Source organism: Mustela lutreola, chromosome 13, assembly GCF_030435805.1.
Source record: "Mustela lutreola isolate mMusLut2 chromosome 13, mMusLut2.pri, whole genome shotgun sequence".
Classification (NCBI taxonomy): domain Eukaryota; kingdom Metazoa; phylum Chordata; class Mammalia; order Carnivora; family Mustelidae; genus Mustela; species Mustela lutreola.
The window spans coordinates 62,787,948-62,800,277 of record NC_081302.1 but is presented as its reverse complement, the minus strand read 5'-3'; the positions used below and the strand labels follow the sequence as shown (position 1 = coordinate 62,800,277).

The following is a 12,330-nucleotide window of genomic DNA, read 5'->3' as shown; positions in this document are numbered from 1 at the left end:
CAGTTAATAATTACTGGATGAATAAACAAATGATTAAATTGTGACGAGCACTCACAATGCGTTCTGCATGGAATCGAAGCAGGACGACAGCAAGTTTTCTAAATGCCAGAGTTCCTAAAACACTCTCACTGGCTTTTCCCTGAATGGGAACAGAATTAGTCCCAGAGCTGGAAGGGCTGAGCCTGCAAACGAGGGCTGGGAGAGGGAGGTGTGGGCACAGGCAGCTGGGTCCCTTCTCTTCTGCTCTTGCCTTGCTGGGACTCCACGGAGGTGTCCACACCACGAGCCAGCCTGCAGGGCAGGGTCTCCTGGCACTGACCCGGCACCTGCACCCCCGTGGGCTGGGATGAGTGACCACCCTGGCAGGGCGGGATGACGGATGTCAGGTCCACGGCGGGGCGCTCTCGAGAGCTTTCTAGACTGGACTCTCAATCTTTTGTGCTATGTCAGCACCAAACCATGAAGCAGCTGTTCATTTTATGGGGGTGCCTGCCGGGGTGGGGGTGGTTTGGTCCAAACATTTTTGGTTTTACACTAACGCCTCTTAGTAGGTGCAGAGGGAAATGTCAAGCGCGAAATTAGGTTTCTCCCCCACCACCCCCTCTCCTCACTGTCCTCTCTGGGTTTTCTGGCACCCTGGGCTCTCCTCACTCCTCACACACCTCACAGCGGAGGGAAGGCAGAGAAACACTGTGGCTCCTTCTAGATCGCCCACTGCTCTCCTCTCCCTGCCCATATCACTCCTGTGTTCCTCCCATGAAAGACGGCCCTGCTGGTGGGGAAGGAGCTTACCGTAGTTGACCTCGGCCATTTGGTACATCATGGGGACCTGGAGGACGAGGCCCTGGGCGCCGGTGAAAGGCAGGAGCTGGGTGTCCCTAGAGGAGAATTTCTGCCGCCAGGTGCTTTGGAAGGACATGGTGCTCACTAGTGCCAGCTGGGCCAGGCCTGCCCCGCCACCATGCTCCCACGTTGGACCACCTGGGTCATCACCTGCAAGTGAGAGAACGATGGGGTTGCTGAGATCGGCGTACCTGTCCTGGAGGGTTCCAGGGCATCCCTGAGCTTGGGTTTGTGGCCTGCTTGTCAGTATCATTAGTTGGGGAATAACAGGAGGTGTAACTAGCTTTGCTGAAGGCCATGCTTTCATCCTTTGCAAAACAGGTTGGGAGGCTCCCGTTGGTCCTGGCTGGGTGTTTCCCAGGGGCCTTAGGTACGTACTGTCCGGTGGGCCTGGGAGGCGCACTGGGTGTTGTGGCTGGGCTGTTGCATGGTGTACCCCCTCCTCTTCCCGCCCACCTCACCGCCCCCCCAACCCCCCGCTGTTGGGACTCATCCATGGCAGAGTCTTTGCTTAGACAGTAACATCCAGGGCACAGTCTTCAAACTCCATGCATTACTGGAGAGAAGACAGCAGGCTCTGCGATGGTTGTTGCCTCGGCCCTTTATTAATAAAAACAGATATTGTGCTCTGTTTGAAATGCTTTAACAAACCCTCACCGACACCTCCCATCAGTTCAATTGTTATTCCCAGTTTTACAGAGAGGGCACCAAAGCCTGGAGAAGTTGTCCCAGGTCACGTATGTGTGAGTGGTCAAGCCACAGACCATCCAGCTGCTCAAGACAGAGACCATGGATTTGAACACAAGTAGCCCGGCCCCAGACTCCAGGCTCTTCCCTGGCCGCCCCTCTTCCATGGAGGACGATCACCGCGGGTGGGGCTGACCGCAGCTGTGTGGCCTTGTGCCACCCCCACCCCACAGCATAGTGAATTAAACACTTTTAAGTACACTGAAAAGACGTTGGGAAGCGTTGAAGAAAACAGACGGGGGGGGTGGTTGATAAATTGATATATCTTGAACATTCTCCCTATTTTTGTGTAACCCTTGTAATTATCAGGAATGCTAGAGGCAGACTGCCTGGGCTGGGATCCTGACTCTGTGCCTCAGTTCCTCTACCTGTAAACTGGGGGCAAGAACAGCACCTATCTCCTGGGATTGCTATGAGGATAAACAGAGATAACGAAAACAGTGCACTTAGAAAAGAATTAAATCAGTAAACGGATCCTCAGTAAGTGTACTAATTTTTACCATCTTTACTAATTCCAATTGCATGATATGTAGGTCCTATAATTCATGGAAATCTGGGCAGTTAGGTTATTTCTAAGTGTTTTTCTTCGATAACATTTATCAAAGACATTGGGGCCCAATGTCTTATTAACTTTTTCTCTGCTTGAATTCCAAGAACTTTTTTGGCTCCTACTTTATTTTGCTGTCACAGAAATTGTAGATGACAGCAGAGCTAGGGAGGCGGAGATGGTCAAGGATTCACCTTAGGGGAAAAGGTGCATACAGCAAAGCCTGCAGGGCTCCCCTGGAGGTAGGAGGCTCTGAAGAGCTCCCTTCTGTGTGTGCGTGTGGGAAGATGGGCAGAAGGAGGCCAAATGTCAGCTTGCTTGCTTCATAGAGCATGTCATTTAAGGGTAGAGTCTCCCAGGAGAACAAACTTCTGTTGCAATCGAGGGTGACCTGAGTATCCATCCATGTGGCTTCTGACCAGCAAGGCCTGGTACCTGTGTTCATAGCCCTCTGACATCAGCCTCACCGAGGTGAATGGTTTCTTTTACCTGCGATCTTCCAGGAGGCCCATTCCTTGGCCTGCATGCTGGTGCCGCTGGGTTCACTGAGGTTGGCTGGCTCCACGCTGCTGTGGGCCCACCGGGAGATCTGCTCCACAAAGCAGGGGGAGAGTGGCATTCCAGCTTGCACAAAAAGGGTGCAGGCCAGCTCCATCCTGGTGCCTTGACCGGAGTTGGGCAACGTGGTGTAAGCAGTGCGTAAGATCTCTTTCACCCTTCGGTCTGGGAAAAAGGTGTTGGGATAAATGGACAGCGGTGAGTGTAGGTAAGGAGTTACACCATCTGTCTTTATGCAGTGCACGGAAGTGGGGCCTCAGCAACTCCACTCTCGTCTCACAGGCTCATCTACCAATTACAGTCTATTTGCATAAGTCATGACTAAATTGCCCAGGAATTGGCCTGGATCCGCAGATGAAAAGCTGGGGGGGAAGCCATGCAAGATGTGTGAGAAATCAAACCGGGATTAAGTCAAACAGAAAATCACTACCAACACCCCAGAGACTCTCCCTCCCTAACTTTTTGAGTCAGACATGTTGAGCAGACATCATGAGAGTCCAGAGGGCTGGGAAAGCTGCTGGTCTGATGTGCAGGGCGATGGGGCTTCAAATATTTAAGAAGTCAGTCGATTAACGAGGAGTGTCATAAATAACAATGACAGACGGTGGCCACGGTGTCAAATTGTTCATGTACCTTGTACAGGGCCTTACATCCATTCTCACGACTGCATGTCATAAGTCTGAGGGATGTTTAGAAGTGGCCTCTTTTAGAACGATGTTTTTGATGTGAGAAACACAGCGGAAAGGTAAGAATGCCTCCCATCCCCCATCTCCCTAAGAGCCAGCGGATAGCTGGAGCTATTAATGTCAGCAAGAACCTCCAAGAACATTTAGGAAATGATAAGCATTTGCAAGAGTCGGTAGTTTCCACCCTCTTGGATGGTGGCTGGACTTCTATTTATTTATGATTTACACAGGAGATTGCTTCCTTCTCTCCATAACCAATAGCGGATTTCTTTTTTGCGATGTTATTCCCTGGCTGTGGCTTTTAGTCTCCCCTAAGAGAGACTCCGGAGCTGGAGCAGGGCATCTCACCCACTGGTGAGTCAGGGCACAGCTGAGTATCCGGGGCTGTCCCAGACACATGGAAGCTGGGCTTTGCCAGCAGTCAGGTCTCCACCTGAGGCTGATTTTGGAACAAAGCCCTTTCCTTGTCCCATTTTCCTCCCCTTCTTCTTAGGCACAGCCCTGTGGCTATCCACAAACTGGCCCTGGGAGACACACGCTTTGCTGCTTCCTTCTGCACTGCCCTGTCCTGGCTCCCCTAGGGCATGTGTTGGAAGGAGTCTCTGACGTGGCTTGGGGTCCTTCCACTCCAACACCTGCTATGTGTCAGAGGCCAGGCCAGGGGAGGGCAGCAAACTCCTCAAGTTGCTCAGCCAAAGTTCTCTGGAGGGGCACAGGCACCCAGAATACACTCTAGCCAGAGCCTCTGCCACAGGTCTACAGATCACAGCTGGGGACAGATCTCACCCAGAAAACTTTCATGAGCAAAGCTACTTCTCAGAATCTGCAACTGTGACTTGATTTGGCTTATATATCTTGTGAATTGCAGCCTAACTCCAGGGCTCTTATTTTATTTTATTTTTAAAAATATTTTATTTATTTATTTGAGAGACAGAGAAGGAGAGAGAGAGAGAGAGAGAGAGAGAGAACACATGAGAAGGGGGAGGGTCAGAGGGAGAAGCAGACTCCCTGCCGAGCAGGGAGCCTGATGCGGGACTTGATCCTGAGACTCCAGGATCATGACCTGAGCTGAAGGCAGTCGCTTAACCAACGAAGCCACCCAGGAGCCCAGGATCCTTATTTTAATTAATAAAGAAATGAATGGAAAAATTACTTCTGACCAGATTTTCCTCACTGAAGGAGGTCATGTGTATTTATAAAACCATGTCCCTGTAAAACGTTGTTCTGCAGGGACAATGTGAGACAGTGTGGGACACTTCCCTGGTCCACAGAGTAGTGGGACCTCCTCTCTGTCCTTTCTCCCAATCTGGGTCTGGGGACCAGCTGTTCTTTCATCCAGAAACGTTAAGGGAGCAGTGTAAGTTGGCTGGAAAAAGCTTTTCTCCACCTGAGCCTGCCCGTTTGCACGCGAGGAGGGCTTTTCTAGATGTTGCTGGAATATACGTCTCCAGTGTGAGAACTGCTGACGGTGTTCACAGACTCGGGGCTACGTCCACCATCCCACTGAATCCTCTTAGCAAGTCTGTGACTTTACTGCTATTGTGACCCCCATTTCTAGACGAAGGAGCTGGGTCCAGACAAACAGATAAGCTTGCTCAGTGTCACTGTGTGGTCGGAGGGGGCCCTTCACCGCCCCGCTGCCCGTCGGTGAGAGACAGTACCCTCTGCTCTGCTCCTGAGAGCCCCTTTCTCTATGGCGCTCTGCAGCACAGAGACTCCTGGTTGGCTGTGTTACTGTGAGTTTCCCACGTCCTTGGCCATGACAGGGCCTGTAGGACTAAAGATGTGAGCCATGAGGAGCTGCTCCTCCCTGGTAGCCTTTGAGAGAAGATTGTGTTACTGCTGGCTTAATCCCTCTCCCTCTCCCTTTCCCTCCCGAGAGCATCCTTCTTGCCGGAGAGCTGGCTAGGTAGATCCCACAGAAGGATGTGGGAGAGGAGAGGGCTGAAAGAAGGAAAGCTTTGGGCACAGCCTTAGATCAGGAATGGAGTGAGGGTGGTGCGATTGAAGAGAGGGGCTCTCAGACGGCCACAGAGTGGGAGGAACATGCTAGAAGAACACATGGTATGTTCTCATGAATTTCTCTTGCTACGGATGAGCATTTTAGCTCATTTGCGAGACCAGGGTGGAGAATGCCTTCCTTTTGAGTCAATTTGCTGAACTGAACTTCCCGAAGTTGACACGGAATCTGGTGGGACCTGACTCTGTAAGGTTAATGAATATAAAATTCTCAAACTACAAACTTAGTGATGCTAATGTTTTATGTGCTAGAGAATTACAAGAGGGCTAAGTTAAGAGTGGAGTCAAAAGGTTTGGTTGGGTTGAGAGAATAATGGGGATATCGCTGGTTAAAAATAGAAAAGGCCAGGCACTTATGTCTTCATGCATCTGTGGCAAGAACATAGGATTTGGGGTCCGAGACACTGGGAGTTGAATTCTGGCTCTGCCACCTGCCGAGGCTTGCCAGATCGTTAACCCCTGTTTCATTTGTAAGAAGGGGATTATTAATCTTTGCGGTTTCTATGGGGATCAAACGGTATAATGACTGGAAAAGTGAAATCCATACCATCATCACACAGAATTTTTTCCCAAGAGCCAGGCCACCTTCATTTCTGAGGCTTCTGTTCTGGGCATTATTCTTGTGCTTAATAGAAAGCTGTAAAGTATCCTTTATCAATTTACCTAGAAAAGCACCAGAACTCCCTCGAACTTGGAACACTAGGAAATTGTGTGTTTTGTGTAGCAGAAACAAAGGTGGTCTTTAGGGATACCGCTGGTGTCCATTCTGAGTCTCACGCTGTGCTGTCTGACCAGCAGGTAGGAATCCTAGCAAAGCTCCTGGTGGTCACGTATTGGCTAGAAATGCAGTGAGAACAAGACAATGCTGACGTGCTCCACTGCAAAGGTGGAGAGGTATTTCTGTTGATTAAACAGGAACAATGCCCCAAGACCCTGGAATGTGCTTGATACTGCTTTTTATACATTTTTTTGGGTCTGCCTTGACTTTTAAAAGGAAACCTGGGTCCGGGCACTGACAGGTTATTTTAAGCAGTTCTTTGAGCTAGGTTGGGACAAACCAAAGCACAGGGGTATTCGATTAACTGCAACCCTAGAAGTGGCACATCCCTGTTCATAATTAACCATGAATCTCTAAGATAATAAAGGAGTTTATGAGTAAGAAAAAGGGTGCATTTATGGTCCACAGGGTTTGACCATTAAGTGTTCCTGACATTTGATAATTCTCGAATGGGGTCTATGGAAACCCTGTTAATCATCATATTTGATTAGCCAGGGACCCTGACTGTACCTGATAACAGAGAAAGAACTGTAATCAGTTCCCTTTCCCTGCAGGAGAACACTTACACTTCTCTCTGTCCCTGAATCCTGACTTTTGTGAGGCTCTGGTTTTTTTTTTTGTTTTTTTGTTTTTTTTTTCCCAGATTATTTATTTATTTATTTGACAGACAGAGATCACATGTAGGCTGAGAGGCAGTCAGAGAGAAAGGGAGATGCAGGCTCCCCGCTGAGCAGAGAGCCCGATGTGGGGCTTGATCCCAGGACCCTGAGATCATGACCTGAGCTGAAAGCAGAGGCTTAACCCTCTGAGCCACCCAGGCACCCCGTGAGGCTCTGTTTTAAGGCTGAAATGGCTGTCTCTCTTACACATGCCTATTTATTCTGCATAACTCCGCTCAGACCCCATGTCTTCCCGGGTGGGGGGGGGCTTCCTGACCTGCCAGTGGGATAAAAGCATCCTCCCCTGTACTAACTTACTTCAGATAAATACATTCACTGCACCGCATAGAGCAGTGTTTCTGTGTGCATCCTTCCTATGAGACTGAGCCACTTGTGTTCAGAGTTTTCCTTGTGTTTCTGGATGCTGAGATCCTAGCACAGCACCCGCAACAGGCGCTCAGGGATTGCCTTGTACTGAATCTAATGTGGTTGAAGAATGGTCCGTGGGGACGTACATTTCTGTGATATTCTCGCTGAGAAAAATGAAGCTGGCCAGCAGCATCGTGAGAGTGGTTTTGGCAGGGGACAGGGCATGGATGAAGGGGGACAGGATGTACAGCTGGTGCCTTGTGCCTGATATCTTCAGGGTTAAACTTCACTTGCCACCTCGAGATTCGAGCTCCAGGGAAGCTCTCACCCAGGCTGTGTGGGTATTTGTTCTTATACTCTCTGGAACATGTTAATTTATGCAGTTGCAACCCCCATCCTTTTTTATTGCTACCTTATTGCAAGATGGGGAAACCAAAGCTATGTGCACGGGTGTCTGTGTTTAGCATGGGGCTGCTGGCTGGGCCCTGGGGCCAGCCATGCAGCCAGAGGCGCTGAGTGTAGGCTAGCTGTGGTTGACCAGACATTCACAAGCCTTGGGTCACTGCCGACAGAGCTGCTCCAAACTATGTAATCACAGAGGTATGTTGGCAGCGGTGGCACTGGCTAGAAATCACAGGTTTATGAAAGCAGCCGGGTCAAGGGCAGGGGCTCTGGAACCAGACAACTTGGGCTTGAGTCTCAAGTGTGCTACTTACTAGATGTGTGACCTTGGGCAAGTGGCTGAAGCTCTTGGTGTCTGTTTGCTCAACTCTCAAATAGGGATGATTTATAATTTCTCTCAAGTCTTAGCAATTGTATATGGCTACTCTGAGCATCAGAACCCATGACGATAATTATGTTGTTGTGACAATTAATTAAATCACATTAAATTACAAGGTGATTGGACACTTCCTGGCACCTGGTAGGCTCTGCAGAAGGGCCAGTAAAATGAAATTGAAAAATCGCCATGAAACCTGAGGTTAGAAGGGAAACTCAAAGATCATCAAGGGGATCGTGATTCAAAGTTTGAAGTCTGGTCATCTGGTGCCAGCCGCTGGATTCAGAGATACCCCACCTCCTGAGGCAGCCTGAGCAGGAGGGGGAGTGGGAGCAGCAGAGTGAACGGGAGCGTGAGCAGCCCTCTTACCATGGACGGTGTAGCCCAGCACCTGTGCCAGCTGCTGGCCAGTGTTCCCTTGGGCTCCAAACTGCAGGATCTCCAGAGGGAGGGACACACCGGCAGGAGAAATGACAACATTGGTTCCATTTCTAGGGGCTGCAGCGTCCCGGTAAAGGCGAAGCGCAAACTCGGTCTTCAGCAAGGTCAGGTCCTCGCGGAGGTCGCCCTGTCCTCCATGGAGGCAGGAGTGAAGCAGGAGGAGCGTAACCAGGGCCAGCCACATGGAGGCTGGGAGGCTGCCTGCAGCTGGGAAGGAGGAGATGCAGGGTGAGGCAGACAGTTCCCTTCTGCAGAGAACTGGTCTGTGTTCAGGGCTGACAATGGCCGAGGGAGGTGTTCCCGGGGGCCTGCTCCTCCCCTGTCCCCAGCCTCATCCCACACCCGCTGCTCTGCTGCACTCTGTTGTCTCTGCATTAGAAACACGTACCATGAAGCCACACTGTGGGCTGGAAGGTTTTTAGGCTGCTTTGTCACTTACTAAATGTATGACCTTGGCCAAGGCTCTGGTCTGGTCAGAAGTAAACCATAGGGTTGGAAAAGAAATGTAAGAAGTACCTTCTACTCATATTTCTTGGTATTTACCTAGCTTGTAGCTGTGCTACGTCTGTCATGATAATAATAATAATAATAATAAGAAGAATACATTATATAGTACATTACAGAAGACTTTGTATTTTCTCAGTTAATCATTGCAGCAGTCTTACAAGGTACCTGTATTTCCAATACAAAGAGAATGAGATTTAGGGTACTTGGTGAATCATTTAAGAAAATACATGGGCTTGGGGCACCTGAGTGGATCAGTTGGTTAAGTGTCTGCCTTGGGCTCAGATCATGATCCCAGGGTCCTGAGATCAAACCCCATGGTTGGTCGGGCAGCCTCTCTTTCCAGTGGGGAGTTGATTCTCTCTCTCCCTCTGCATGTCCCCCTGCTCATGTGCACTATCTCTCTCAAATAAATAGATAAATAATCTTAAAAAGAAAATACAGGGGCTAGTGTCCATCAATTGATGAATGGATAAGGAAGAGGTGGTATATTTATACAATGGAACATTATTCAGCGATACAAAGAATGAGATTTTTTCCATTGGCAATGAAGAGGATGGAACTAGAGGGTATGACACTAAGCAAAATAAGTCGGTCAGAGAAAGACAAATATCATACAAGTTCACTCATATGTGGAATTTCAGAAACAAAACAAAAAGGGGAAAAGAAGAGAGAGAAAGACAAATCAAGAAACAGGCTTTTTTTTTACAGACAACTGACGGTTACCAGGGGGGAGGTGGTTGGGGGAATGAGTGAAACAGGTGATGGGGATTAAGGAGGGCACTTGCGATGGGCACCGGGGGATGGATGGAAGTGCTGAATCAGTATACATGTAGATAAAGGAAAGAAGACATGTGACGCAAGCCCTGGTCTTCCATGAGTGGAATATAAAACACTAAAGATAGAAATATACCTGAGAATATTGATAAATGAGCTAATTATAACTAGAATACCAGAATTCTTGTGATGTGAACTATTCTCATAAAAAAAGCACTGTCACAGACAGTAGACTTTTTTTTTTTTTAAGATTGTATTTATTTATTTGACAGACAGAGATCACAGGTAGGCAGGGAGTAAGCAGGCTCCCTGCTGAGCAGAGAGCCCAATGTGGGGCTCGATCCCAGGACCCTGAGATCATGACCTGAGCCAAAGGCAGAGGCTTTAACCCACTGAGCCACCCAGGCACCCCATAGACAGTAGACTTAGACCAGTATCGCTCCTACAAAAGAATGGTACCCCTCCAAGGAAGAGAGAGCTCTAGCTGGAAATTAATGCAGAGAACAGAAAGGTCAAGGTGTAGTCAATGACTCTGCCTCACAGAGAGCCCACAGCAGTCTCTGCTCCCTTATCTAACTTTGGTGTCAGACAGGACGGCCGTGAGAGAGGCCCAGTCCAAAGTCACGTCCTATGAGGAGTTGGCAAATAATGCCACCAGGCTCAACGGTGTTTACTTCAGATGAAGGTGCAAGATGGAAAAACACCTTTTCTCAGCCAGACACAAATGCAGGGTCTGGATGGCTTCATACTGGAGGGGTGGATGGTGTGTGTATGTGTGTGTGTGGGGGGGTCTTTCTGTGTGTTTGGAGGGAGCAGCTCCCAGCCCCGGGTCATCTGTGCAATGACCAAGTCCCAGTGTTCTTGAAGCTCCTGCGACCTCCCATAAGGACCCTCAGTAAACAGTCTCCAGTGCCCTGGGGCTCCCTGTGGCCACATCCCCACCACGGTTCACCACAGATGAGCTGCTTACTCACGGACTCTTGCCTCAGACTGTGGTGTCTCCTTGCTTGATTCTGTTCTTGTGTGTCTCCAGCATTAACGTGCTCCCCTTTTTAAAAAGTGGAGCAGAGTCTGCTTTGAATCACAAGACAGCGCAGGGAGGAACCTGGCAGTGGCCGTCTCTGCCGGCGATGTCTCTACCACTCGGTCCAAATTCCTGGAGCCTGAGGTCCTGCAGAAAGCCAGGGGCAGGAGCACTGCCGGGGGCAGCAAAGCCCAGATCCGAAACAGAGCAGGTCGTGGGGAGGGAGCCAGCCACACCCGTCAAGCCTTCTTAGGCTTGTGACCTGGTTGTACCAGCAAGGAACCCCTCATCCAGCCCTTTGTCACTTTGAGGAATTCCACTGATAACTCTGCCTACCCGGCTTCTGCTGGGTACCAGGTACCTAATGCTACTCCCCTCCTCCTGTGAAGGAAACAATAAATCAGTCATTGGGCACTTGAAACTTGGAGATTCTGCAGAAGAGAAAGGAAAAACAACCCAAGATAGAGCATAATAAGATTGAGACAGGGCCACTTGCCTTGTTTATTACTAATAAAAGTGAATGCATATATTTATATGTAATACAGGCACTAATAACCATCTTGTTTTTCTTAGATACAATAGTTAATAAATCTGATGACTTAATTTGAGAAAGAGACTATGTTACCCATGAGTAAATGCGCCTTTGGGAAAAGTGTAAGCAGATTCTGTCAGAAGTCTGTCCTTGTGACCAATTCAGAATTCCATACATTTCTATTAAGGTCTTCAGCACTGTATTAAGTTCAAAATAGATGATAGGTTTTAAATTATTACAATGTAAAGGAAAGAAAAAGACCTTCGGAAATGAATGAAATTCTTTGTAATTTTCTCTCAGGCATGCATTAAGCATTCCTATTTGAAAACCCATGAGGCTGTTTTCCATCTGACCACTACTCATACCTTCATAATCAGTGGCCAATTTGTTTATTATTTGTTTATTTGTTTTAGTGGGCAATTCACTTTAATTTTTTTAAATGGTTTCTTTCTTTTCTTTCTTTCTTTTTTTTAGTGGGGTCATAGGGGCAGAGGAAGAGGGAGAGAGAGAATTCCAAGCAGGCTCCATGTCCAGGGCAGAGGCCGATGTGGGGTTCAATCCCACAACCCTGAGATCAGGACCTGAGCTGGAATTATGAGTCAGACGCTTAACCAACTGAGCCACTCTGGTGCCTGTAGTTGGCAATTCACTTCAAAGCAGTTTTATTGCTGACACTCAAGCCTGGGGTAATTTTTAGGTCTTAGGGTAGTTACAGTTCTATAATTGCTCTACTAGAAATCTTCCCAAATTTTGGATTGAGTTGAAGTGTATTGTTTGCATGTTTGGACTCTAAGCCATAGAACAATAGTGGAATATATATATACATATATATATATATTGGAATATATATATAGATATAGATATAGATATAGATATATCTCATTCTATAGCACTCAGAGAGGGCTGGCTGGCTGGCTTGCTTGCTTCCTTCCCTCCATACATCCAACAGCTATCTCTTGCTTACCTGCGAGATTTCAAGGCACTGTGTTAGTTCCTGTGGGTGAAGCAGTGAACCAGCAACCCGGGCTCAGCTCTCAGGGGACCCAGATGCTTGGCTCTAGGCTAAAT

At 48.5% G+C, this 12,330-nt stretch overlaps 1 protein-coding gene across 1 annotated transcript in view; it reads right to left on the bottom strand.

The window, feature by feature from the left end:
* SERPINE3 (serpin family E member 3) overlaps window positions 1-11,019 on the bottom strand; it is a 31,114-nt gene extending 20,095 nt beyond the window's left edge. The window contains exons 1-4 of the mRNA XM_059143990.1: window positions 10,677-11,019; window positions 8,354-8,632; window positions 2,627-2,860; window positions 793-993 (exon numbers count right to left, since the gene is read on the bottom strand). Of these exons, the coding sequence (XP_058999973.1) occupies window positions 793-993; window positions 2,627-2,860; window positions 8,354-8,609 (691 nt within the window). The 5' untranslated portion in view covers window positions 8,610-8,632; window positions 10,677-11,019. The remainder of the gene's footprint in view (window positions 1-792; window positions 994-2,626; window positions 2,861-8,353; window positions 8,633-10,676) is intronic.
* Between the last annotated feature and the right edge of the window lie 1,311 nt (window positions 11,020-12,330).